The sequence below is a fragment of the Balaenoptera physalus genome, assembly GCF_965194825.1.
Source record: "Balaenoptera physalus genome assembly, chromosome: 6".
NCBI lineage: Eukaryota > Metazoa > Chordata > Mammalia > Artiodactyla > Balaenopteridae > Balaenoptera > Balaenoptera physalus.
This window is the reverse complement of record NC_138885.1, coordinates 3,852,308-3,878,376: the sequence shown is the minus strand read 5'-3', so window position 1 is coordinate 3,878,376 and position 26,069 is coordinate 3,852,308. Positions and strand designations below refer to the sequence as shown.

Sequence of the window (26,069 nt, the reverse complement as noted above, 5' to 3'; positions counted from 1 at the left end):
ACTGAGAGCGCAACAGGCACTGCTCACAGGCGAGCCCCAACCTCACGCACGGCACCAAGGGAACCACACCTGGGAGGCCCCGGGAGCCTCAACCTCCCCCAGCTGCCCACGGGCTCAGCGGTGCCACAGGAAAGACAGAGGGCTTTCCATCTGACGAGTCCGTACAAGTGGCAAAGCCCGCAAGCAGCCGGTGCACCAAGCTCTAGAGGCGGACTGGCCTTGTGTCCACACCCCGACTCTGCTACTAGACGGCGGCCGACAGCCAGCAGCCTGACCACCTGCGAGTATGTCGGCGCCTCGGGACAGCCTGTGCCTTTTAAGCAGACCCCAGGGGACGCCCCCCACGCTCTGTGCTGGGCACACAAGGTGTCACATCTCTCCGCCCTCTCCCGCCGGGAGGTTACCTCGCTGAGGTCTGCAATGGTGAGGCTCATCCCAGCCAGCTGCTTCCAGACGGGCTCGGCAAGGTTCAGACTCAGAGGACTCCCAGTCCGGATGGCAATACCCAGTAACACACCTGCTCGTTCGAAGCACAAGAGTCAGGAGACACTTGGAACAGATGACAGAACATGCAGTCCATTCAACAACACAGCGGAGACTAGCTCTTCACTGGGCCCTCAGTGCCTTCTAAACCAACGTTACCCCAATTCACAGAGACTTAGGTCTGTCCTTAAAACCTTACATCCTCCTCTGAATTCATTGCTCCCTTCTGTTCCTATGGGTGAAGTCTATAACTCTTCTGCTCTTTCCACCAACAGCTGTAGCCACAGTGGCCAATCCTTTGGCGGCAAAGCCAACAGCTAGAGCTTCTCAAGGAGGTGGTCGCAGTGCCTGGAGAGGTGCAGGCAGTGCCGTGAGTTAATGGGCAGACCCTCAATGAACAGGTGGCCAGATATCAAGACATCCTAAGATCTGATCCCAAGTTTCAGATGCAGACACATGCTATCTCAGATCCTCTGAGCGCCAAGGCACCTTCTGGTCCTCAGCACTCAGCTGCTAAGGGTCCAGCTCTGCATGTCCCTGCAGCTACACGCTGAGAAAGCTAAAAGGAGGTATTTAAAACAGCTACACCACTCCCAAGACACAGCAGCCATTCAGCTAACAGGGCACACACAGCTGAGCAGCTGCAGCACTGCACCCACACAAGAGGCCCACCCAAGAAGCGGAACATGTTGGTGTGCACGGGCGCCCTGGCCGCCGGGCTGAACAGGTAGCAGTCGCGGTTGGCCCCCGACTCGTCCCTCCCGTTGGGCGTCACGATCAGAAGCGGGGTGAGTCCGTTCTGCAGCTCTTCACAGATCTCAGCTATGGACTCGCTGTAGCCACCACCACAGTCATCCACAGATTCACCTGGGGGCAAAGGAGGGTCGGCAGCTCACGGTCACTGCATCCGAGCCCCCTGGGGGGAGGCTGGGGGCCGCTCATGTCTCCTCGCACCACCCTTCACACCACCGCCCCTCGGCGCACGCGCGCTCTCACCCACAAACTTGACCTTCCAGACACGGTGTGGGAGGAGGAGGCTGTCAGGACTAAAGGAGCTCATCTTAGCGCACATCTGCCCAAAGACAGACTTGGTCCCATCGGGGCCCGCTAGGCCACCTTTACTCCTTGAACGCTTGACCTAGAGAGAGAGAAAGAGAGAACATACAGAACCGGGGCCGCAGCAGAAAGCATGCAGGTGCCATCTTCAGCAGCCGACCGGCCCTGGAACCCCTGCATCCAAAGCAGGGCCCTGCGGCCAGTCACCCCTCCCGTTACCCTCGCCCGTCCTGTCCTGCTCACTGGCGGGGGCTGGGGGCAGGAGGAGACCCTACAGACAGCAAGCAGCACCCAGATGAGTGGCACGGCCCCTACAACCTCAGGCCACTGTGAGCGGCCAGCAAGCTCAAGTAGCACCCCCCGAGCACGCCTGTGCGAGCAGGAAGGGCTGCTGGACCTCCCAGGACTAACCCGTCCTCGCCTCCGCTCCCACACCTGCTGAGGACCCCGAAGACCAGCGCTGAGCTCCTCTCTTTCCCTCCCTGACGCAGGCTGCCTGCCGGACAGCTGTGCTCGCGGGGCCAGGGCGCGCTCGCCAGCACACGCAGCACGGCAGGAGGGGGTGGCTACGCAAGCACGCCCTGACGAGACCAGAGACCACAGACCACAGGAGGGACCGTGAGCAGCCCGGCGGCAGGAGCTGAGCCTGGGCCGTCCTCACACTTCGCAACCTTGCCCGCGGTCTCCGTGAAGGAGAGGCCAGGAGCCCCGAAAGTGCCCTCCGAGCAGACCGTCAGCCCTGGCAGGGTCACACCACGGGGCTCCGAGACCAAACCTGGCCTGGAATATCTGGGCCAGGACAGAACCTTCCTCCCCTCCTTTCCTCACCCGCACGGACCCTGCTCAACTCTTGGGGTCACTGTGTCTCCAAGTATGATCCCTTGTCCCACCTGTATTTCTCATCGTAAGCTAAGATTCCCCAACAGATCATAACAATGGCCCTCAAGCCCTCACTCAGTGTGGCCTCAGTAACCCTGCAGCTTGCAGCCTAGGCTGTGCTTCAGAATCACCCAAGAAGCTCAGTCTGAAATGACTGCAAAATGAGAAGTTAAGGAAAAAATGATTGTGAGAATGTACTTTCACTTGACTCTTCTGGCTAAACTCTCACCATCCTTAACTTCTTCGTGAGTTCTAGGTTGAGTTTAACAGCTAATTCTCCTCACTGCATAAATTACCATTCTCAAGACTAAAAATATAAGATCAATGACAGTAATAATAATAGTTTCCTGTGGAGTGAGTCTTCCTGTGCACCACACATTCAGCTGCACGTTCTCATATGTCATTTCATTTGACCTTAACAGCAGCTCTCTAAGGCACACAATGCCCCAGGGGACAGTGAGCTACAGAAGGGAGGAAGGATGTGTTCCTACGTGACGGGTGAGACACAGACTGCCGCCCACTCGAAAGGTCACATCACCTCCGTTTACAGTGCCAGTTAACACAGACGGATGCTCTCAGCGGCTGTGAAGGAACATGGCTCTGTGAACAAAGCCAGGACACTGCAGGGACAGGGCTGTGTACCTGACACCTCTGGACAGCAGGAATATAGGTGGTTTTAATGGTTTTTAATTAGAATTTTCTAAATTTTCAGAAATGAGCAAGCATTATCTGCAATACATTTAAAGTTTTTAATGTACACAGATTTTTAGATCCTGTTACAAAACTAAATCAAATTCAAACACAGAGAAACCCTCCAAGAACATGGCCTACTTTTAGTGTCTCTATAGAACTTCTGACAGACAGTAAGAAAATGTCTCCAAGGGCATCCCCACAAGAGAAGGCCGCAGCCTTGGGACAGCACAGGGAAGAGGATGCCCACACCACCTTTCTGGGTCACTGCTGGTGTCTGCGTTCAACCTGGAGTCACAGAATGCCCCACCACCACCACTCTGCTCTACTTTATCTCCATCTTTGTGGAGGACCTTCCCAATTTCAAGAGTGTGTGTGAAACCCTGAACTGAAGGGAATCTGGCGCCTGAGGACCGTTGGGTGGCCCGGAGTGGCCCCTGTGACATCAATGAGCATTGCACACTGTGCTGAAGGTTGTTTATACGCCTTTTTAAAAATGTATAATATAAATTTGTTTGTCTCCTTACCTATTCTTTCAGACACTCACCGAGCATTTTCATAACTCACTGTGCTGGGGATGCCAAGATGAGAAAAGAAGAGGCACCGAGCACACAATGACTGAAAAGTGTGCCTGGTGTGGACTCCAGGTTAGCCAGGTTCCCTGGTGCCAAGGCCCCTGGGCTTGGACACGCACACTGGGCCACTGGCCCCAACGTGGTGCCTGTGCACAGCTGAGGCAGGCCTGCAATCCAGGAACACCCAACTGTCTGAATTAGATGATCAGCTTTCCTCACTTATGAACTTGAGTATTTAAGCCCTAATAATGTAGAGCAAACCAAAATGATCCTCCAAGGTGGGGAAATAAAAGCTTTTTTATGAACCTAATTAAACAGCCCATTTGTTTGTGGAATTGGCTGACTGACCTCCAGCTTCACATTAAACACTATGACGTCGGTGAAGGAACCACTTCCATCAGCATGGTCACATGTGTTCTCCAACAAAGGAAAAGAGTTTGATGTCTTAATTAAAAATGCCCCCAAGAACAGCTCTGGAAGAAAGTCTAGTCATATAACCAACATCAGGGTAAAAATCATGTGTTAACACTAAGGTTCAGGAACAAAGCATTTGTTCTTCAGGCTCTGCTCTTGCTCCAAGAGGTGGGGCCGACTTCACTTGCGCAGTAAATGTCAAGTGCAGCCGACTTCACTTGCATGGGAAATGTCAAGTGCACACATGCCATCAGCAGTGCTAGGCTTCCTCTGGTTTTAATTAATTCTTTTAACTCGAAGCTTATATACATTTGGCAGCAGTACAAATTCAGAGACGGTCTACTTTCCATTTCTTCGATACTACTGTGACACAGTCTTAGTATAAGTGATTCTGGCCTATTAAACTGGCACAGTAAGCAGCCATCAGAGCCGGGGAAGGTCTGAGGCTGGCGGGAACAGGGAACCTGCTCTGCCTCTCAAAACCTAACCCAAGGGGCTGACTGAAGACACACACACAGCTGGAGCCACACCAACTGGCCCTGCTGCACCCTAGAAAAGCAGGCATAGCCTTCTAGCCCCCAGCACAGAAATCAACGTGGGCAGCTGGTTGGCGTAAACAATCCCACGGCCCCACAGCATGGGACAGGGAGGTGCTTACAATGCATTAAGAGGAACAGACAGCAAGTTACAAAAGAGAGTCATCCAGTTCAGGTTACAACAAACAGATACACATCCCCCAAATGTTAGCAGTAGTTATCACTATGTGGTGGAAATATGGGTCATTTTTACTTTTCCTCTTTTGCTTATCTGGATCTGTGCTTCTGGGTTATCTGAAGTAAGCCCTTCTTCTTTCTGTTATAAAGAAAACCACTAACATTCCCACCTGGCGGTCTCAGCACTGGACATCTCAGCATGTGGCACCTTGCTCTCTAAAGCAAGGGCATGAGAGAAGGTTTTCTACGAGTACTTGCCCCCGGCTGAGGGGACATGACTCACAACCACAAAGCCATCATATCTAAGAACAGAAAGCCATCTCCACTTGTTACCTGGATCCGGTTCAACTCCACCACGGGACCATGCTGGCGATCTCGCACCATAGTTGCTTGTACTACTTTTCGGAAAGCCGCCTCCTAAAACACGACAGACAAAATTTAGAATGTGATATAGAAAGTATTACCCACAGATATTTCACATCACAGAACTCCCTTTGTCGGTCATGAGGTGGCCGTGGCCCAGGGCGGTAGCCTGGCATCAACACGCAAGCCCACGCAGAGGCTCAGGCAGCCAGCAGGGCCAGTGCTTATTAGCAGCTCCTGCCTGCCGTCTGGAGGCATGAGGCACCCAGCACACTCTGCACAGAGAGGATCGAGGGCCAGAGCCTGGGGACCACCCGCTCCAACCCAGGTCTCAGGCCAGGCTCTGAGGGTTAAACAGAAAACTGAGGTTTCCCAGCCAAACTGCAAGTCCACTAGTGGCAGGACTGAGGCACTAATTATACAGTATTGCTATCCCAACAGAGACACCAGCCACAAAGCCGCAGCAGGGCCGGGGAGCGGGCCAGGGTTGGGATGGGGATGGGGAAACCAGTGAGGGAGGGAACTCATCGGCACGGTGCCCTGAAAGAAACCTGGAAAACCCAGGGTGAAGACGGCGAGCAAAGGGAGCAGGCCCCAACTTCACCCAGGGAGAGGCATGCCCATGTGGGCCTGGGCGCGGGGAACATGTGGGCGCGTGCGCGTGCGTGAGGACGGGAGGAGAGTCCAGACACCCGCGGGAGCCAGGACCAGTGGCAGCCCCAGGTCCCTGCCAAGTGGACGACCGAGCTCTCTTCTGGAGACAGGGTGGCTGGGGGAGGAGCGGAGGGCGGGCCACGAGGTGCCGACAGCAAGGTCCGCACCCCCTCTTAGGTCAGAGCCTGAGAGCTCCGACCTGTGAAGACGGGAAGGGCAGAGGTGCTGCCATCACACGGGGGGCCCGCAGACACACCCCCCGCACCACAGAGGCGACTGCAGAGGCAGGCCGCTCCCCACGCATTCCTGCACGCCCGCCACCCCAAGGACCACCGCCCTCCCCGCTGCTCGGCCCTGCTCCAGGCATGCGCTCCCTTCCCCACGGAGCGCCCCACCGAGCCCCGCCCTCCTGTGGCTCGCTCTCTTCTGGGCCATGGTAACAGCTCTCCACAGTCACCCACGAAACCCACTCCCTAGAATTTCCAGCAGAGGCGGTCCTTTCCAACGAGGACCAGCACAGAGGCCGAGGCCCCCGCAGCTGAGGGTGCCTTTCAGCCTCCCTCGGCGTCCCCGCCCTGCGCTCCCAGCCTGCAGGACACTCACATACTCGGCGCGAGACACGTGCTACCTCTCGCTTTGCTTTCTCCCTACAAGGAGAGGCTTTCTCCCTTTTACTGCTTATTATCACCTCCGCTTTGAGGGGTTAAAAAAACGGTGAAAGTAATCAAATTTGCCATTTTTATTATTGAAAAATGGTGGAAGTAAAGTCTCATATTGATTTTACCTGCCCACAATTTTTCCTGCTCCGGGTCATCAGAGAGCTCTTACCGTTACCACAGTCCTCATCACTGTCTACATGTCTCTAAGCCACACACAAAAATAAAACGTGTGCACCAGTCTCCTTCGGCTAGGTAGTTGAGGAAATAAAGCTAATCCTGAAAAAAGATCTGTTTGGACAGTACTCCAAAACATCTAAATTTTATTATCATTAAGAATAGACCATAACCTTGGATAACAATATATGTCACAGAATCAGCCTCTTCATGACTAGGATTCCTCAATTTGACCTCTATGCTTTTTTTCCCTATACAAATATTCCCCCTACCATACAACAATTGAGCCTCTTCACGGACATCCTGTCAAGCTGCTTGCCAGAAACTTGATGACTTCAGGCATTCCATTCTAGAAAGCTCAAATTATTACAAATGTCAATGGGTCAAAATTTCTCTCTTGACTTTCAGAAGCCTTCATTCATGATTCTTTTCAGAGACTGTTAAACTACCCTTCGGCCAGGAATTTCTACATATCCTGGTACCAAACTTCTATCTAAGCGATCTGTAACATCTGGGTCCCTCTGTTGGACATCCCTGGGGAAGAAATTATCCCATTATTTTTCCTTCCTGCTGTCGGTAGGGATTTGCCACAAAGCCTCAAGGCCAGGACAGCAGAGAGCACTGCAAGAATGGAAGCTTAGTTCTGCCAACCCCCTTCTGGGGAGGTGGGAAACAGAGATTACAGGGGAAAAAGGCAGCAGCACACTATTCATTTTTAACTTAAGCTCCAAAAGAGAAAAGATTTTTGTCTGTTTTGATGCATTCTAAGTACCCAGGACAGAGCCTGGCACATAGTAGGTGCTCAGTGAACATTTGCTGAATGAGCTGTATTCAATATATTCCTAATTTAGGAAATTTTGTTGGATAAAACTTACTGAAGATACCAATATCACCTACAGTAAAAATTGCTACCAGAGCAGTACCTTTCCCTGGGATATCAGAACTCCTCGCAGAGTGCCAAAGCCCACAGAAGGCCCGAGTCCAGTTTCATCGAGAGAGCCCTCCAGGTCAAACATGGGGATGCAGGGGCAAAAGAGCTCTGAGATGTGATGCAACAGCAGCAGCCGGTTCCGCAGTGCTATGATTGGGATTTCCTGCAAATGATTGTACTCCATGGGTACCTGAAACATGGAAACTGCGTTAAGTCAACTTAGGTGTCAAACGCACAGATAAGCCATAGTATAGTAGATGGATTCTGAAAATACAGTTCTTGAAAACAGAGAAGCACTATGACTTCTGAGTTTGGTTTAAAAAATCTTTCTGTTTCTAAAATAATATTCTGGCCATTTTGCCTGAGCCAAGAAACGTAAACCAAGGAGCATGCTAAGAAAATTAGCGTATAGAAATATATTTACTACAGAAAACATGCAGCCTGAACTACCAGAATGGTTTTGTATAGTTTATAAAATTTTGAATAAAGATGACACACTGATACACACAGAATGTCGACTGGTGTGAATAATTAACGTTCTTAAAAATACTGTTCTTACCATTACCAATAATTATAAATTATTTTCAGTAGAGCACCTCTGTAAATGTATAAGGGGAAAACGAAGTGTGCACACACTTGCACACGCATAATCAATACACAGGCCGTAACTTTGTCACAACCTGCATGCCTGCTGGCCCACTCGCCCAACCGCCACTGACCTGTGTAGGGAGCTTCCCGGCACTGGCGGGCTTGCTCGTTGACCAGGCGAGAGTGTGTGCTGAGCCACAGGCCACACGGTTGACCTTCTTGCCCTGAAGGGCAGCTACCAGCCGAGGCCTCTGGATGGCATTTGTTGTTCCATCTCCCAGCTGTCCCTCATCATTGTCGCCCCACGTATAAACTTCACCTAATGCAGTAGATTTAGAACAAGGCCTTGTATACTAGGACCAATGAATGCACAACCACCACCATCTTCCCACACATACAGTCCTCGCTGCCCTCCAGCTGGGTGTTGGCGGTCATCTGTGCAATGTTAACCTTATGTGATCTAGATGTCTCTAATCACAATACTCAAAGAGGTAGCAGGCTTCCCAGGACCCCTGACAGCCCATGCTGGCTAACACGGCTTTTCCAACTGTGTCTGTTCACAGGACTAAGCATGTAACTGGAGCAGTTCTTAATCAGAACAAGTAACATCAAAACAGATGGTAAATACTTACAATCCAAACTGATTTTGTATGTCAAAGGAAGAGAAAGTCAGTTTTTAACTAAACAAAATCCATGTTTTTAAGGAACATGTTGTTCTTCCAATGGTTATTCATATCCTAAACATGAGATATGAATCTCTCATTCATATCTCACTGATGAGAATCATATTTTTCAGCATACCATACTAGATCCCAACCATGAAACACCACTGTATGGGTAAGGTGGTGACTAGAACAGAAATGAGTTTAGTTCTCTAGAAACATCACAAGCCTTGCAAATTCACAAAGACTCCTCAGGGTGCCATGAAGCCATAAGCACCACTGTGCAAAGTGCAAGGCCCGCATGATCAAGGGCAGTGTGCTTGTGTCCTGCCCCTTCCTGCTCTGGAGAACTCAGTCCTAAAGCCACTGGGTAGGTGTCAGAGTGCAAGCAAGGGGAAGAGAGCCTCTCTGCAGAGGCGCAGCCAGGTGCAGGGAATCAGAGTGCACGAGAGACAAGGACTTCCACACAGAGGGTAGCCAGGTGTGGGAAGTCAGCCAAAGCAGGGAGCCATATACCCATGTGGGGACACGGTCCAGAGTGCGCAGTCACAGCCCAAGTGAGGTGAGGATCCACGCAGGGGAGAAGGCAAAGGCAACGACGGGACACCAGCCACTACAGGAAGAGTAAGTGAATCACCTACTTACTCAGTAAGGGGACCCAGGCTTCTTACCGAAAGAGAAAGGAGTAACAAGTATGCAAAGAGAGAAAACTAGAATGAACCTGTGGCCCAGTACCTTGGGGTACTGGTGTGAACAAGTGGTATTCAATGTACATATATACATACAGAAATAAACACAAATGTACTTTTGTGTATTATTTACACATATATTCCCTAGCTCTGTCCACTAAGAAGGCCTGGGAGCAGTGACATCCCGTTGGCGATGAGCACACCTACAGACCTGACCTTGTCTTTCAAGCACCATTTTCCTCTAAAGGCACCAGGGCTCCTTGGGGAAACAGACAATTCTAAGCTTGAAACATGGAGAGTCAAGACGAGGATAGAAGGTCTTTTTGTGCCAGAAAGCAAGGAAGTACTCAATGAATGACGGGGTGGGAACTTCAGGAGATGAAGCCAGCCAAACAGGGCACAATTTGAGCATCAAGGTAAGGAAAAGCAACAGCTTATATGTAACTCATTAAATAAATTAGGAAACCATGAGTCTGACCAGATGAAAACAAACCAACAAAAATTTAAATCTCTGATGAGAATAAATAAAATGTTCAGTGAAAAAGGAATATTTATATAGTTTCAAACACCCTCCCAAATACTTATTAGTTGCAAAGGATGTTCACAGTGGAACAGGCTGGCTACACCACCTTTATCAAGTGACTGATATTAACACCATTAGTAATGGGACAAAGAGAACATGCATGTCACCTGATGAACTGAGAATGAATTAGGAATGCAGGATAAATTAAGATCAAAGATGTGCAACCTGAATCTACTGAGGAAACACCAAACTCAAATTGAGAAATGTTCTACAAAATAACCAGCCTGTAACCAGTGTCAGAAGTGTCAAGGTCCAAAAAGTCCAAGAAGACTGAGGAAGACTGACAAGGATGACCCTGAGGGGTGACTGAGGGTTGTCTCAGAATAGAGATAAGAGCAGCACAGCTGATGGGATGGAGCCCGTGTTGTGAGGGGAGAGAGAGGGAGGTCAGGTGGAGTGACGACTGTATATTTTCTCACTGAAGGCCATGGTGTGATTATGTAGCACAGGGCCCATCACTGTAGGAAATACACACTTGTTCAGGGTAATGGGGCACCACGGCATCACCTATCTCTCACATGGAAAAAGAAAAAGTTCTTTGTACTATACTTCTAACTGTTCTCTAAGTGTGTTATATGTTTCAAAAATTTTTAAATTATAATAAAGGAAATAAAAGTGTGTTGTAATTTCTTCATCAAGAACTACAACAGTCCCACCACAAGCCACAGAAGTTGCGTACTCATATATGAAATTCATTCATTGAAGCTAATTAAAGGGCACATGTTCATATAATTCACCGAAGCCTTTTAAACGGAGCAAAATTTGGGGAATGGCAGTCTTCCAGCAGCCACCCATACTCCCTGGCCCCTTCACTCCACCTTCAACGCCAGCGATGGCAAGTTGAGACTCTCTCGTAACTGGAAAATCTCTCCTTCCCCTTCTTCCATCACATCTCTCTCACTGATCTTCTGCCTCCTTTTCTCCACTGAATGGTATGTGAGATTTTACTAGGCTCACCTAATAATTCAGAATATTCCCATACTGTAAAGTCAGCTGATTTGGCAATCTTAATTCCATCTGTAATTCCCTTTTGCCATTGTCTTGGGGTTCCCAAGACCACCCTCAGTTTTGATGATTCACTAGGAGAACTCCAGGACTCAGCATATATCCTACTCAGAGCTATAATTCATTACAGTGAAAGGACACAAAGCAAAATCAGCAAAGGGAAAAGGCACATGGGTGAAGTCCAGAGAAAACCAGGAGCGAGCTTCCAAGGGTCCCCTCCCAGTGGAGTGACACAGATGCACTTAGTTCCTTCAGTAACAAGTTGTGGCCACCTGTGACGTGCTGTCCAGCAGGGACATAAGAGACTCGGTGCCAGGGTTCTGACTGGGGCAGGTCAGGCAGGCACCTCTGCCTGGCACATACCCAAGTTCCAGACCCCCAGAAGGAAGCAGGTTTCAGCAGAGACCACACTCTTTGCAAACATTCTAACAAAGCCTCTTTCAATTAGGGCTGCTGGGAGCCCTCCTGAAATCCAGGCTTCCAGAAGCCAGCCAAAGGCCAACCTTGCAAGCAAGTGTTTCTAAAAACAGCTGTATCAGGCCTGCTCTGTTAGCCACAAAACAACATGTTCACCGGTGTTAACACCAGGGGCTGAAGACGATGAGGGCCAAAACCACAGGCGTATTTTCAGAATATAGTATGACTCTCCCCATCCCCCCTCCACCTTAGAGCTGCGCATACTATCCCTGAGCCGGCCCCGGCCTCTCAGATCAAACGCCTCCAAGTTACAAGGTCGGGCCTCCCACCTACCGTCCTCAGTGCAGCACACACAGTGCAGGGAGCCAGTGGCAATGGCAATGACTTTCTTCCCCTGCAGCCCTTGGACCTGCCGAGGTCTTCTAACATGGTCGTCAGATCCATGGCCCAGCCTGTGATAATCACCTTTGCCCCTGCACACAAGGAAACACGGAACTTATGAGTGCAAAGCCATCTCGTTTACCACCCTGCGCCACCCTCCTGGAGCAAACACCATACTGCAAGACACAAACCACAGCCTGTCACAGAAATTACATTTCAATCTACAAAAAGGCAATTAAAGTAACTTCTAATTAACAATCTGGATTTGGTGGACTTAAATAAATAGAATCTTGCATACCAAGTATAGACAGCACCAGATTTGGTCAGGGCGACAGAAAACTGGGATCCACATTCCACTTTAACCACTCCAAGGCCTGTCAGAGAATCGATCTAAAAGGGAAAAGGTTCAATTAGACTGATCCAATCAAGGGTTTTGCTGATGGCTGCACCCATATAGAGACTGAACTGACTCTAATAAAGAACTCTGAAAACCCTTACTCCTATGTCAAATATTTATTACAACTTAAAATCCTACTCCACATAACCAAGTGTTCTCAGAAGGAGCAGGACACCTGGCTCTGAGGGCACACGGGCCACAGGCGGCCAGGGGCCCGTGCCACCACCCATGAGACCTGCCGCATATCACTGGAAATGAACACGCCACTGTTGAAGGTCTATGATCGCTTTCCCCAGCATTCACTCTCCCAACTCCATTTCTCTTTGTGATGTGGTGGCCCCATTCTCCAGCAAGCCCTGCACTTCACATCTGCCCTCCAGCCCTCTCAGATGCACAGGCCCACAAGGAAGAAGCAGGTAACAGGGGACGGATGGCCAAGACAACCAGGGTTCTGACCTTCAGACACTAGCAATCCATCTGCCCAGGTTATTCCAATTAAACACGACGTTGATCAGGTCAGTATTGGAACCCACTTCCAGCCCTGCATGCTCAAGGGTCCAGACCCTTCACAGCCAGCACCCAGAGGTCTTGTTGGGGTTCATTTACCTAGCTGACATCTTTCCTCACCTAGCAAACTATGCTCCTTATTACCTGTGACTGTTTCCAGACTCAAGTTCTCAAACTTAAATTTAAATTAATTACCCCCTAATTCTCTTAGTTTTCTCCTCACCCTACCCCCATCACAATGACAGCAGTCATGGCCTCCACCCCCCAACACCCCCCAACGCTCGACATCTCAATCCTGCAAGGTGCAAAGCCTTTGTCTAATGCCTTCTTGGCATACAGAAGCCCACGACAATTTTTTCATAAATGTGGAAACCATATGTAACCTGTAATGTGGTTAAAATACTGTATACCTGTGAGGCAAAAGAGCAAGTGGGGATAAGGACAAGAAGGCAGCCTCGAGTCCCAGGTTTCCCAGCAGCACCTGCCAAGGAGGCCCTGAAGAAGAGGGGTGTCTCCTTGCAGCCAGCCTCATGGCACAGAGGTGCAGGTGCCTCAGGTGACGTCTTCATCATCAGACCCTGGCTCTAGCCGGCACCCGCCAATACCACTCCACGTGGTAGTGGAAGCTTGCTGTGCCCACACTGCCCAGCACGGAAGCACATGCAGCTCCTGAGCACGTGAAATGTGGGCAGCGCAAGCGAGGGAGTGAACTGTAACGTTACTCACTCTTAACTGATTTAAGGTAAAACTTAAGTAGTTATGCGTGGCCAGCGGCTACTTTACTGGGCAGCACGGCTCTGAGAAGAACAGCTCGGCAGTGCCAGCTCAGGCTCCTATTCTGACGGCCTCCAGTGGCTCCCCACCCCCTCCCCAGGCCGCCCACGCACCACGTGGGCTTCCACTCGGCACGTGCAGTCTCAGAGCCCCGACAAGAGAGGATGCCAAGCAGAGAGAACTTCTAGCTCTCTTTTACGACACCTACACTCCCAAGTCCACAGCACGTCCCCTCAGCTGAGCAGCCCTGCTGCGTTCTCGTCCCGCAGGCTGCTAGGTAGTCAACATGTGACCTAAACACACGGACGAACTTAACCTCTGCCAACTCCCTGCTCACAAAGGCAAAATACAGTCGTGATCACACACGTCGATAAACTGCCCAGAGCCACTCGGCTCAGGCGGAGCCTCTTCTCTTGGCTTCTCACAGGATGTCCATCTAGCAGCCTCTGGCTAAGCCAGATGCAGCCTTTCAGCAAGTACTAGTGCAGTGCATAGCTACAGACCTCTGTGAACCGAAGAGCGTGAACAAGTCATCGTCCTTCTCCTCAAACAGGTCCGCACGCTAAATAAAACCACAGGCTGCGTGATGCCCCGCTGACCACAGACATTCCCAAGAGAGCACGAAACAGCACTTAAACTATCTCCATCCCTCTGGGTCTTTAACTCCCTTTTCACCCAGTGACCCATCACGTGTTTTGCAAAGAAGCTACAGATGAAGTTAGGCTACTCCTGAGACGCAGGCGGCGGCAGGCAGGGTACCTTCACGGGCGCCTTGCAGCCGTCACTGCCCCCTCTGCCCAGCTTGCCGTAGTCCCCGTCCCCCCAGGACCAGACGGTGTCGTCCTCCGTGAGGCAGAGGGTCTGGGCGTCCCCACTGCCACAGGCGACGTCGACCACACGGTGGCCCTGCAGCACCTCCACCTGCAGAGAGAGGGGCACTGAGGACGTCCGACCGCAACAGAAAGGAGGCTCTCCCCGGAGGGGCTAACGTGCTGGGATTTGGGGTGGGGGGGTGAGGGCGCCTGTCTTAATTCTTTACAGAGAACAGGGAATCTTAATGGTCCTGCAGGCCAAGACAGAAGACACCCTTGCATATGTGAACTCTGAGCATCTCAGCTGTAGGAGGCAGGTCCCAGGGTCCAGTGCTCAGTCCTGCCGCTCACCCTACAGCCTCACCTAAATCACAGTGGACCTCCTAGAAGACAAAGCCTCTAGCTAGATGCCAAGTAATATTTACTAGTGTAGATAAAAGGGTATTTCAAACACTATCCTGTTTAAACGCCCCATGAAATATTTATCAAGGTGGTTTCTATTCCAACCAAAAAAACCACTGTTAACTCTGAAACTAAAAAGAATCTGGAACAGGAAATACTGAGGATTTTTAAAAAGCAGAGCGACAACGGCAAGCCGCCCCTCCAGGCCTCCCGAGCACAGCCCCTCCTCACCAGCTTCGGCTTCAACTGGTCCTCACTGTCACTGTGCCCCAGGCGGCCATACCGGCCTTTGCCCCACGTGTAGAGGTCCCCGGCTGCAGTGACACAGGCGCTGTGGGCGCCACCGGCAGCGACATCAACCACCTCTATTCCCCTCAGAGACTCGATGACACGAGGACGGTCACACGGACTGCAAAAGAGGTCACCAAAGAGAACTGAAATAGTTTCACTCGTAAATATTTTTAAATTATTAAATATAGGCTTTGGGTGTGCTGCTCATTTATTCAATGTACACCTCTCAGCCTACATACATCTGTCAAGTCAATTATTAAATCAGTCTGGAAGAATCATTCAGGCCTGAACTCAAAATCACGTAATTCCCTACCTACCTCCTTTTATACAAGCTGCCCAAATGCCAGAGAGGAGATGTACAGTCTAAATCAGGGGCTGGAAGACTAGCACTTACAGATGGGCCACGTCTGGCCTATGACCTGTTTTTGAAAGGCCAGTGAGCTGAGAATGGGTTTTGCATTTTTTAAGGGTTGTAAAACCAACCAACAAACGAAAACCACGAAAGGAGGATATACAACACAAACTGTATGTGGCTGGCCTAAAATATTTATTACTATCCGGCCTTTTGCAGAAACAGCCTGCCCACCCTTGCTACAAATCAACATTTCATCTAAGGAGTCAACTAGTCTATATGTAAACATGGCAAGCCTGACAACAAACTTCTTTTTCTGATTACTGAGTTTTGAAAGCTATTTATAATGATTTTGGATATAAGACCTGAGTCAGATATATGATGGCAAATATGCTTTCCCAGTCTGTGGCATGTGCTTTCCATCTCTTAACAGTGTCTTTCAAAGAGAAGTTCACAATTTTTTTAAAGTCCAATTTATCCTATTTTTCTTTACTGGATTGTGCTTTTGGAGTTCTATCTAAAAATCTTCGTCTGACCTAAGGTCACAAAAGTTTTCTCTCATGTTTTCTTCTAGAAGTTTTTAGTTGTAGGTTTTAGATTTATGAGTTAATTTTGGATATGATGCAAGATAAGAATTCAAGTTCAAAGATCGAGGTGTTCCCTTAGGCAAGGCTGAAGATTTCAGTCTATGGTATTTGGAATTTAGGCTGCAGTCCTTGTTTTTGGATGGATCACTGGGTTTGTGGCACAGTCCATGCTTTAAACCAGATCCGAACAGAAGAATGGCTACTTGGTCCAGGGAGAAGCAGATGAAGTATTTGGTTTAATTTTGGATATTAATGGCGCAAGATAAGAATTTAAGTTCACTGTTTACCATATGGTTGTCCAATTGTTCAAAACCATTTGTTGAAAAGACTATCTTTTCTCCAATAAATTGTCTTTGCACTTTTGTAAATTATGCGCCGCAAATCGTGAGGGAGGAATCAAGTTTCATTTTTCCACACTCATTGTATTGGTATTTGTGGGTATGTTTTTGGACTTCCTATCCTATTCTGCTCCACGATACATTTCCCGCTCATTACAATAATCCCACACTGCCTTGATTACTGCATCTTTAAAATGAGACTTGAAGTTAAATAGTGGCAGTCCTCCAACTCTGCTCCTCATTTTCAAAGCTGTCTTGACTATTGTAGGTACTCTTCATTTCCACATGAATTTTATAATCAGCTTGTCAATTTCTACAGAAATTCTGATTGGGAAGGGGTTGGATCAATAGGTTAGTTTGGGGAAAACCAACGAACCAACAATACTGAGCCTTCCAACCCATGAACACAGCGTGCTCCTCCATTATTTTAGGTCTTTTAAAATTTCTCTCAGCAGTATTTTATAGTTTTTTGTCTGTAAGTTATCCATATCTTTGGGTCAAATTTATTCCTTACTATTTTGATTTTAGGGGGAGGGTACCATAAATGGTATTTTAAAATTTCAATTTCTGATTGCATATGTATATGTATAAAGACACGGAGTTGACTTTTTTTAATGCAGAAATGTTTTCTTTATTTGCCTACAATAGACTTTTATTTACTGATCTTCTATCCTGCAACCCTGCTAATCGCACTCATTAATTCTAGTAGCTTTTTTGTAGATGCCATCAGATTTTCTACATAAATAATCATATTATGTGTAAATGGACAGCTTTAATTCTCCTTCCAATCTGAATGCCTTTTATCTCTTTGCATTGTTGTGCTGCACTTGCTAAACCTGCTAAACAACGCTGAATACAACTGGTGACAGACAGCAGCAGATGTCCTTGTCTTGTTCCTGGAGATAGAGAAACCGTTCATTCAGCCTGTCACCATCAGGTACCACATTAGCCCTAGCTTGCTTGCTTTCTCTTTCATTCATTCATTTATTCATTCATTTATGGCTGTGTTGGGTCTTCCTTGCTGCGTGAGGGCTTTCTCTAGTTGCGGCGAGCGGGGGCTACTCTTCATTGCGGTGCGCGGGCTTCTCATTGCGGTGGCTTCTCTTGTTGCGGAGCACGGGCTCTAGGCACTCAGTAGTTGTGGCTCGCAGGCTCTAGAGCGCAGGCTCAGTAGTTGTGGCACACGGGCTTAGTTGCTCCGCGGCATGTGGGATCTTCCCGGACCAGGGCTCGAACCCGTGTCCCCTGCACTGGCAGGCGGATTCTTAACCACTGAGCCACCAGGGAAGTCAAGCCCTAGCTTCAACAGAGATGCCCTTTATCAAGCTGAGGAAGTTTTCTCTCATTCCCAGATTGCTGAAAGTTTTTATCAGAAACAAATGTTAGTTTGCCAAATGCTTTTCTGCCTTTCATCTACTGAGATAATCTACATAGTTTTTCTTTTTTACACTGATCAATTTTCTAATGTTAAAACAATTACTCAATACTGGCAAAAACCTCATTTGGCCTCACTGCTTTATCCTTTTACATACTGTTGGATTCAACTTTCTAAAATATTAAGAATTTTTACATCTATGTTCATGAAGGATATTGGTCTATATTTTCCTAATAACATCTGAGTCTGGTTTTGATATAAGAATAAAGCTGTCCTCAAAAAAGTAAATTGGCGAGAATTCCCTCCTCAATTTTCTGAAATTGACTGTGAAGAACTGGTATTATCTGTTACTTACATGTGTGGTAGAAATCACCACTCATCTATCTGGTCCTGAGGATTTATTTGCGGGAAATTCAATTTCATAATAGACAAAGGGCCATTCAAGTCATCTAATTTTTCTTGAGTGAGCATTAAAGAATGTGTGTCCTTTGAGGAATTTGTCCATTTCATCTAAAAAGTTCAATCTGTTGGCATAAAGTTATTTAATATACTTCATCTTTCAATAACTACATTCTGCGGTGATGAAAACTCCCTCATTCCTGATATTGCTATAATTTTTGTGTGTGTGTGTGTGTGTGTGTGTGTGTGTGTGTGTGTGTGTACAGATAGATAGATTAATCTAGATGGAGGTTTTATTGATGATGCTAACTTTCTCAAAGAACCAACTTCTGTTTTCTTTAATTTTTCTCTATTTCTGTTTTCTAGTTCATGGATTCTTGCTCTGATCTTTCTTAGTTCCTTCATTCTGCTCACTTTGTCTTTCTTATTCTAGTTCCTTAAAGTAGAAGCTGAGGTCATTGTTTAGAGATCATTTTTCTTTTATCAAAAGGCATCTCAAGCTATAAATCTCCTTCTAAGTACTGCTTCTGCTGGATCCCACAAATTTTTATACGTTGTTTTCATTTTCACTCAGATCAAAATTCTTTCTAATTTAGCAATGATTCCTTCTTTGACCCATCAGTTATTTTTACGTTTTATTTACTTTCCAAATATATGGAGGATTTTCCATACTTTACAGTAATTGATCTCTAATTAATTCCATTGTGGTCTGAGAAAATCTTTTATATAACTTGAATCTTTTTGATTTATGAGATTTGTTTTCTGGCCCAAATTACGGTCTATATTGGCAGCTGTTCCACGTGTACTTGAAAAGAATGTGCTTTTGTTAAGTAGTGCTGTATAGTGGTAATTAGATCAAATTGGTCGATAAAGTTGTTCAAGTCTTCTGACAAATCTTCTATCCACCTATCAGTTATTGAGGGAGGGTTATTAAAATCTACACCTGTAAATTTGTCTGTTTCTCCTTGCAGCTCTGTCATTTTGTTTAATTTCATATATTTGGAAGATCTATTATTAGTTGTGTAAACATTCAGGATTATTATGTCCTCTTGATGAACTGACCACATCATCATCATAAAATGACCCTTTTTATCTCTGTTGATATTCTCTGATGTTACATCTAGTTTGTATAATATTAATATAGGCATTCCAGCTTTCTTTTAATCTGTGTTAGCATATTTTCCCACCCTTTTATTTTTAATCAATTTATGTGTTTAAATATAGATGTGTTAAATACAAAGTTTGTTTTATTGTTTGATCTTGCTTTTATATGCATTCTGACAATGACTTTTAATTGTGGTGTTTAGATCATTTAACATTTGATGTGATTGTTAATATATTTTGGTTTAGAGCCATACCTTATTATTTGTTTTCTATTTGTCTCATCTGTTTACTCCATTTTTTCTTTTTTCTGGTTTCTTTCGAGTATGTTTTTTGATTTACTTTAACTCCTTTGTTGGCTTATCAGATAAAACTTTTTGTTGCGTTATTTTCGGGGTTGCTTTGGTGGATGTAGAATGCATCTCTAATGATTAGAGTTTAGTCTGGGGTCATGTACTACATCATGTATAGTATAAGAACTTCACAACAGTATATGTCCATTTCCTGCCTCTAACCCCAGCCTCTGTGCTACTGCTGTCATATATTTTACTCCTATGTATGTTTTAAGCATCTCAATTCATTTTTACCATATCCTGAAAATATTCAATTATCTCTTAAAGAGATTTATATAATAAGGGAAAACATCATGATATTAACCCATGTAGTAATTTCCTCATTCATTTGTATAGATCCCTGATTCCATCTGGTATAATCTTCCTCTGGTTTGAAGTAATTCCTTTAAATTTTTAGTTGTACAGATCTGGAGGTGGTGAATTATTTCAGCTTTTGTATGCCCACATAAGTCTACTTCAAATTCATTCCTGAAAAAATAATTTCATTGAGTAAAAAAATCTAGGCTGACAGTTATTTTTACTTTCAGTATCTCCCACTGTATTCTACCTTACATTATTTCTTATCAAAAATTCACCATCACCCTTTATCTTTTATTCTGTACATAACTGGTATTTTTCCCCCTGGCTGCTTTAAAATTTTTTGCTCCTTATCAATGGCCTTGAGCAATTTGATTATGATGTGCTTTGGTGTAGTTTCCTTCATGTTTCTCTTACTTAGGGTTCTCTGAGCTTCTTGAATGTGTGGGTTTATAATTTTCATCAAATTTGAAATTTTTTCAGCCATTACTTCTTCAAAATCCCCATCTTCATCACTTTTGGTAACCCCAATTATGCATGTATTGGGCCATTTGAGGTTGTCCACAGCTCACTGATACTACGGTCTTTTTATATATTCTTTTTTCTTTTCTGTTTCATTTGGATAGTTTCTACTGTTATATATTCAAGTTCACTGACCTTTTCTTCTGCAATGTTAAATCTGCCATTAATCCCATGCACTGTATTTTTCATTTTAAACATTGTATTTTTCTTGGACATTGTATTTCTTTAGGACTTTGACTTGGGCATTTAAATATCTTTCAGTCTCTACCTAACATGCTCCAATTTTTCCTCTAGCTTTCTGAAGATAGAACTGTTCAGTGTTCTTGTCTAGTAATTCTATCACTTGTGTCACTTCTGGGTCAGTTTCAATCAACTGACTTTTCTCCTTATATGGGTTGTATTTTCCTTCTCTTTTGTGTGCCTGATAATTTTTTTATAGCTTTATTGAGATAAAAATTGACATATAATATTGTGTAAGTTTAAGGTGTACAATATGATTTGATAGATGTATATATTGTGAAATGGTTACTACAATAAGGTTAGTTAACAAATCCTTCACCTCACATGTTTACTTTTGTATGTGTGTGGTAAGAACATTTAAGATGTACACTCTTAGCAACTTGCATATGTACAATACAGTATTGTTAACTATAGTCACCATGCTGTACGTTAAATCTCCAGAACTTATTGATCTCATAACTGGAAGTTTGTACTCTTTTAGCAACATCTCCCCATTTCCTCCACCCCCAACCCCTGGCAACCACCAATCTGCTCTCTATTTCTATGAGTTCAGCTTTTTTATGATTCCACATATAAGTGAGATCATACAGTTTTTTTGTCTTTCTCTGACGCATTTCACTTAGCATAAAGCCCTCAAAGTTCATCCATATTGCTGCAAATGGCAGGATTTCCTTTTTCATGATTGAACAATATTCATATACACATACATACACACACACACACACACACACACACACACACACACACATTTTTCTTTCTCCATTTGTCTGTCAATGAACACTTAGGGGTTGATTCTTTATCTTGGCTATTGTAAATAATGCTGCAATGAACATGGGGGTGCAGATATCTTTTTGAAATAGTGGTTTCATTTCCTTCAGCTATATACCCAGAAGTGAGATTATTGGATCATATGCTAATTCAATTTTAAATTTTATGAGGAACTTCCACACAGTTTCGCACAGTGGCTGCACCAATTTACATTCCCACCAACAATTTACAAGGGCTCCCTTTTCTCCACACCCTCGCAAGTACTTGTTACCTCATCTTCTTGGTGACAGCCATTCTAACACTTGTGAGGTGATATCTTACTGTGGTTTTGATTTGCATTTCCCTGATGATTTAGTGATCTTGAGCAATTTTTCATGTGCCTGTTGGCCATTTGTATGCCTCCTGGAAAAATGCTTATTCAGGTCCTTTGCCCATTTGTTAATTGAGTTATTTGGTTTTTGTTTGCTATTAAGTTGTATGAGTTTCTTATGTATTCTGGATCTTAACCCCTGATCAGTTATATGATTTGCAAATATTTTCTCTCATTCCATAGTTTGCCTTTTCACTGTGTTGTTTCTTTTGCTGTGAAGAAGCTTTTTCGTTTGATGGAGTCCCACTTGTTTATTTTTGCCTTTGTTGCTTGTGCTTTTGGTGTCATAGCCAAAAAATCATTGCCAAGACCAATGTCAAAGAGCTTTTTCCCTATGTCTTCTTCTAGGAGCTTTATCATTTCAGGTCTTATAGCCAAGTCTTTAATCCATTTTGAGTTAATTTTTGTGAGTGGTGTAAGAGAGTGGTCCAGTTTCATTCTTTTGCATTTGAATATCCAATTTTCCCAACACTACTGAAGAGACATGTGCCTGATAATTTCTGAGTGGATGAACAACATTGTGAATATTATCTTGCTGGGTGCTTGATATGTTTGTATCCATAAAAACATTCTTGACCTTTCATCTCTACAACATGGTTAAGTTACTTGTGAACAGTTTAATCCTTTCAGGTCTTCCTTTTTAGCTTTGTGGTGGGATCAGAACAACACTTAGTCTATCGTTAATTTCTTTCCCCTCTGTTGTGCACCATCACTCTTAGTCCTCTACTCAGTGCCCTGTGAATTATGAGGTTTTGGGAGTAGGCACTATCCTCTGCCCTCTGTGAGCTCTGGGAATGTTCCTCCTAATCTTTTTAGGTGGTCTGTTCCTTGGCCTCTCAGATATTCTCCTCACACATGATTGTCAGTATTCACCTCTGGAGATCACTCACCATACTTTACTGTCTGTTATCCAATGTCTTTAGGGCTGCTGTTTCATATATTTTGTCTGGTGCTTTAGTTATTTCAGATGCAAAGGGCCCTGTCATTCCAATTTGGCAGGTAGCTCCCATTACTTTTTAAAAATTTAGTGGGTTTGGTTGCTTTGTTTAAAAAACTGTCATTTGTGTGTCCCTTTCCCCTACTGCCATTTCCTCTGTATTTACAGTTTCAGTATCTGCATATTAACAAAATGCCAACTGTGATTCAGCGGATGACTCAGGACGAGGGGAAAGGGACTTGGGGGAAAAGGACAAGACGGAGCTCACCATACTTAGAAATCAAAAGTCAGAACTGGTTTCCCCCCAATAGAGGAGTCATGTAGGCAAGCCTAAAAAATTTCACATGAACTTATTTCTGCTAAATGAGTCATTAACTTTGAGTAGATTATTACAAATGTTGTCTTAAAAAACAAACTGCCAATACACCATACAAGCATTAACACAAACAAACAAGAAGAGGAAAACATAACATTAAAAATGATGTTTTCACATAATACCTTCTGTTGCCATGCCCCAACTTCCCATCTTCTGCCTCACCCCAAGAGTAAACTTCTCCTTCTGAAGAGAGGGCAAGACAGTGTTTTCCTCCTGAGTTCACAGCTACTTTCTTAATAAACACATGCTGAATGGATTCAAGTAATGTTGGGGTAGATACCGACTCTGTCCCTCCAATTCCTAGTCTGCCACCTGCACCATACCCAGTGGCATACAGCTAAGACAAGAAAAAGTAATATAAACATCAGATTTTTATCTAAATATATTTCAGTAAATAATAAACCAATTAGTTCATTTTAGTAATTAATAACCTATATTTTAGTAATTAATAAACCAAATCAATGCTCTAGATATTTTTACCACAGAAATATAAAATTAAAAATTAAAAATCACAGGGATGTTTAAGACTTTATTTTTGCTTTATCAGATCTCTAAAAATTAAAGGAAAAGTTATAATTAATAGAAACCCCAAATTCAGAAAATGTATTTTGAAAACATGGTCTATTCCCTGGAAGCATTTCTATTTTTATCTAGAATAGCAACTACAATTAATACCAAGAAAAACAAAAACGATTTAATTAGCTACTATAGGCAAATCCCAGATAAATAACACCTACAGAAACACCCATATGAAAATTATACATATACTTAGTACTTCAGCAAGGCAGCATACAAATCACACAGTAGAATATACTACTTTTCTTTCATTCTAAGTGGGTAATTGATTTGGGACATAAAACATCTTTACCATAAAAAAAAAAATCAAGATTGCCATTTCCAGATGTATGTCAAACACACCTCCTATAACAATTTAAATGCTGTTTCATATTTTTTCAAATGCTCTGCGGCATTGACACAACAGTAAGGAAACTTCAAGGACTAAAACAGGGAGTGAAACCAAGAATTCAGATGGATAAATGAACCCGAAGTCAGCCTCCCCTGGGAAGGTTTTAAGGCTCTCGAGTGCACCGGGTGTGGGCAGTGAGGCGCCAAGCCTAAAGGGAGACTCTAGAAAGGAGAGGTTCTGAAGCACTTTCCCTCACCCAGACTGTGAATGAGAACTAAGAAGAAAACAAAGAAAGTCGCCTTTCTCAAAACTTAGGACTGAATGAGAGGGTGGAAAATCTCTCCTGAGAATTCATAACCACAACAGCTGATCCATGAGTTGGTTTTCAGTCTGAATTAATGCTACCTATGGTCTAAATTCCATAGGTAGAGAATTTAATTTACAATGGCTTAAGTTGGTAGCACCTGGAGTCACAAATTCTGGTTTGATTAGTGACTTCAAACTAGGCCTCTGACACCACAAACTTCTTAACCAGCACAGGCAGGAGACAACACTATGAAAAAGTGAAAATGTGCTGCCTTCTTCTTTTACTTTCTCTTCATTTAGATACTGCCTGATCCCTCCTCAGTCTTCTGTCTGCAACTCCTCCTCTCAGACACCTTTCATGGAGCTATTTCCAGGCAGTTTTCCATGCTTCAAAATCGTCCCATCCTATCAGAACTTTATTGTTCAGAGTCCCATTTTTGTGAGATACTTAGCTTTCTAAGATGTTAATAGATTCTGATGGTTTAGGATATCATCTTTTAAAATGTGTCCATTAAATGTATGGACCCTGTAATAAAATACCTTAGCTGAGAGAAATCAAAAACAAAACAAAACAAAACACACAAAAAACAAACCAAAAAAAAACTAGGCCTCAAAGAATTTCTACATCAAATTTTCCAAGGAAAATGGTCAGCTCATAGTTTTAAAAATTCCCATTATCTAAAAGGAAGGAAGGCACCATGAGAGAGGGTCAGAAGAAAAAAAGTCCAATATTATGTTTAAAGAAATAAAAGCTTGAAAGTATCCCCAAGGAATAAGAGACCATAAGGTAACCCAAAGCAGAACTTCCAGAAATTAAAAAAACATAGTTGAAACAAAAAACCCAGAAGTATTAAACAGAAGATTATAAACAGGTGAAGAAATCAGACAACTAGAAAATGGATCTAAGGAAATTATCCAGCATATGGTACAGAAACACAAAGAGAAGAGGAAATAGAAAAGAAGAGAGAATTTGGGATAGACCTCCTCACCTGAACGTCAATCAGAACTCAGAGTTTTAGGTACAGATCATACAGAGAATATGGGAGAGGTAATATTTGAAAAAATAATGTCTGAGAATTTACCAGAGTTGTTAAAAGACCACTTCTCAGAGCCAAGAAGCCCACCCCTCATCCCTCACCACCTGGCAGAAACAAAACAACACAAAAAAGGGCAGGAAAAGTAAAAAGAAATTGACATCTAAATATATTCTAGTGAAACTGTAGATCACTAAAGAAAGACCTTGAAAGCAGCTACAAAGAAAAGATTTATTACCTTCATTTGGGTAAAAATTAATCTGACTGCTGACATCCCATTAGCAACAACGAATGCCAAAAACCAGAAGAATAAAACCTTGAATAGGCTGACTGAAAATAATGGTCAACTGAAAATGTTATACTCTAGAACAGGGCTTGGCAAATCAGGCCCACCACCTGATTTTGCCACACCCATTCATTTACATATTCTCCACAAGCTGCTTTCATAATTGCAACGGAGACCAGACTATATGATTCCCATAGCCAAAAATACTATCCTTTACCTAGAAAAAGGACAAAACTAAGATATTTTTAAATAAACAACAAAAACAATCAGGAGATTAACCAACAATAGACCCTCACAAAAGGAAACTGAAAATATACGCTTAAAGTAGAAGAAAAATGATTGCAGATATAAGATCTGAGACATACGAAATAATTGGTGAGCAAAGATGTGTATAACATTTGGGTAAATCCAGAAAACACACG

The 26,069-nt window shown here is 44.6% G+C and overlaps 1 protein-coding gene across 1 annotated transcript in view; it reads right to left on the bottom strand.

Moving 5' to 3' along the window:
• The window catches only part of HERC2 (HECT and RLD domain containing E3 ubiquitin protein ligase 2), a 214,764-nt gene that overhangs the window by 3,987 nt on the left and 184,708 nt on the right, over nt 1-26,069 (bottom strand). The window contains exons 75-85 of the mRNA XM_082466157.1: nt 23,237-23,451; nt 15,040-15,217; nt 14,354-14,515; nt 12,215-12,306; nt 11,869-12,008; nt 8,311-8,498; nt 7,584-7,781; nt 5,144-5,227; nt 1,480-1,621; nt 1,156-1,350; nt 405-517 (exon numbers count right to left, since the gene is read on the bottom strand). Of these exons, the coding sequence (XP_082322283.1) occupies nt 405-517; nt 1,156-1,350; nt 1,480-1,621; nt 5,144-5,227; nt 7,584-7,781; nt 8,311-8,498; nt 11,869-12,008; nt 12,215-12,306; nt 14,354-14,515; nt 15,040-15,217; nt 23,237-23,451 (1,707 nt within the window). The remainder of the gene's footprint in view (nt 1-404; nt 518-1,155; nt 1,351-1,479; nt 1,622-5,143; nt 5,228-7,583; nt 7,782-8,310; nt 8,499-11,868; nt 12,009-12,214; nt 12,307-14,353; nt 14,516-15,039; nt 15,218-23,236; nt 23,452-26,069) is intronic.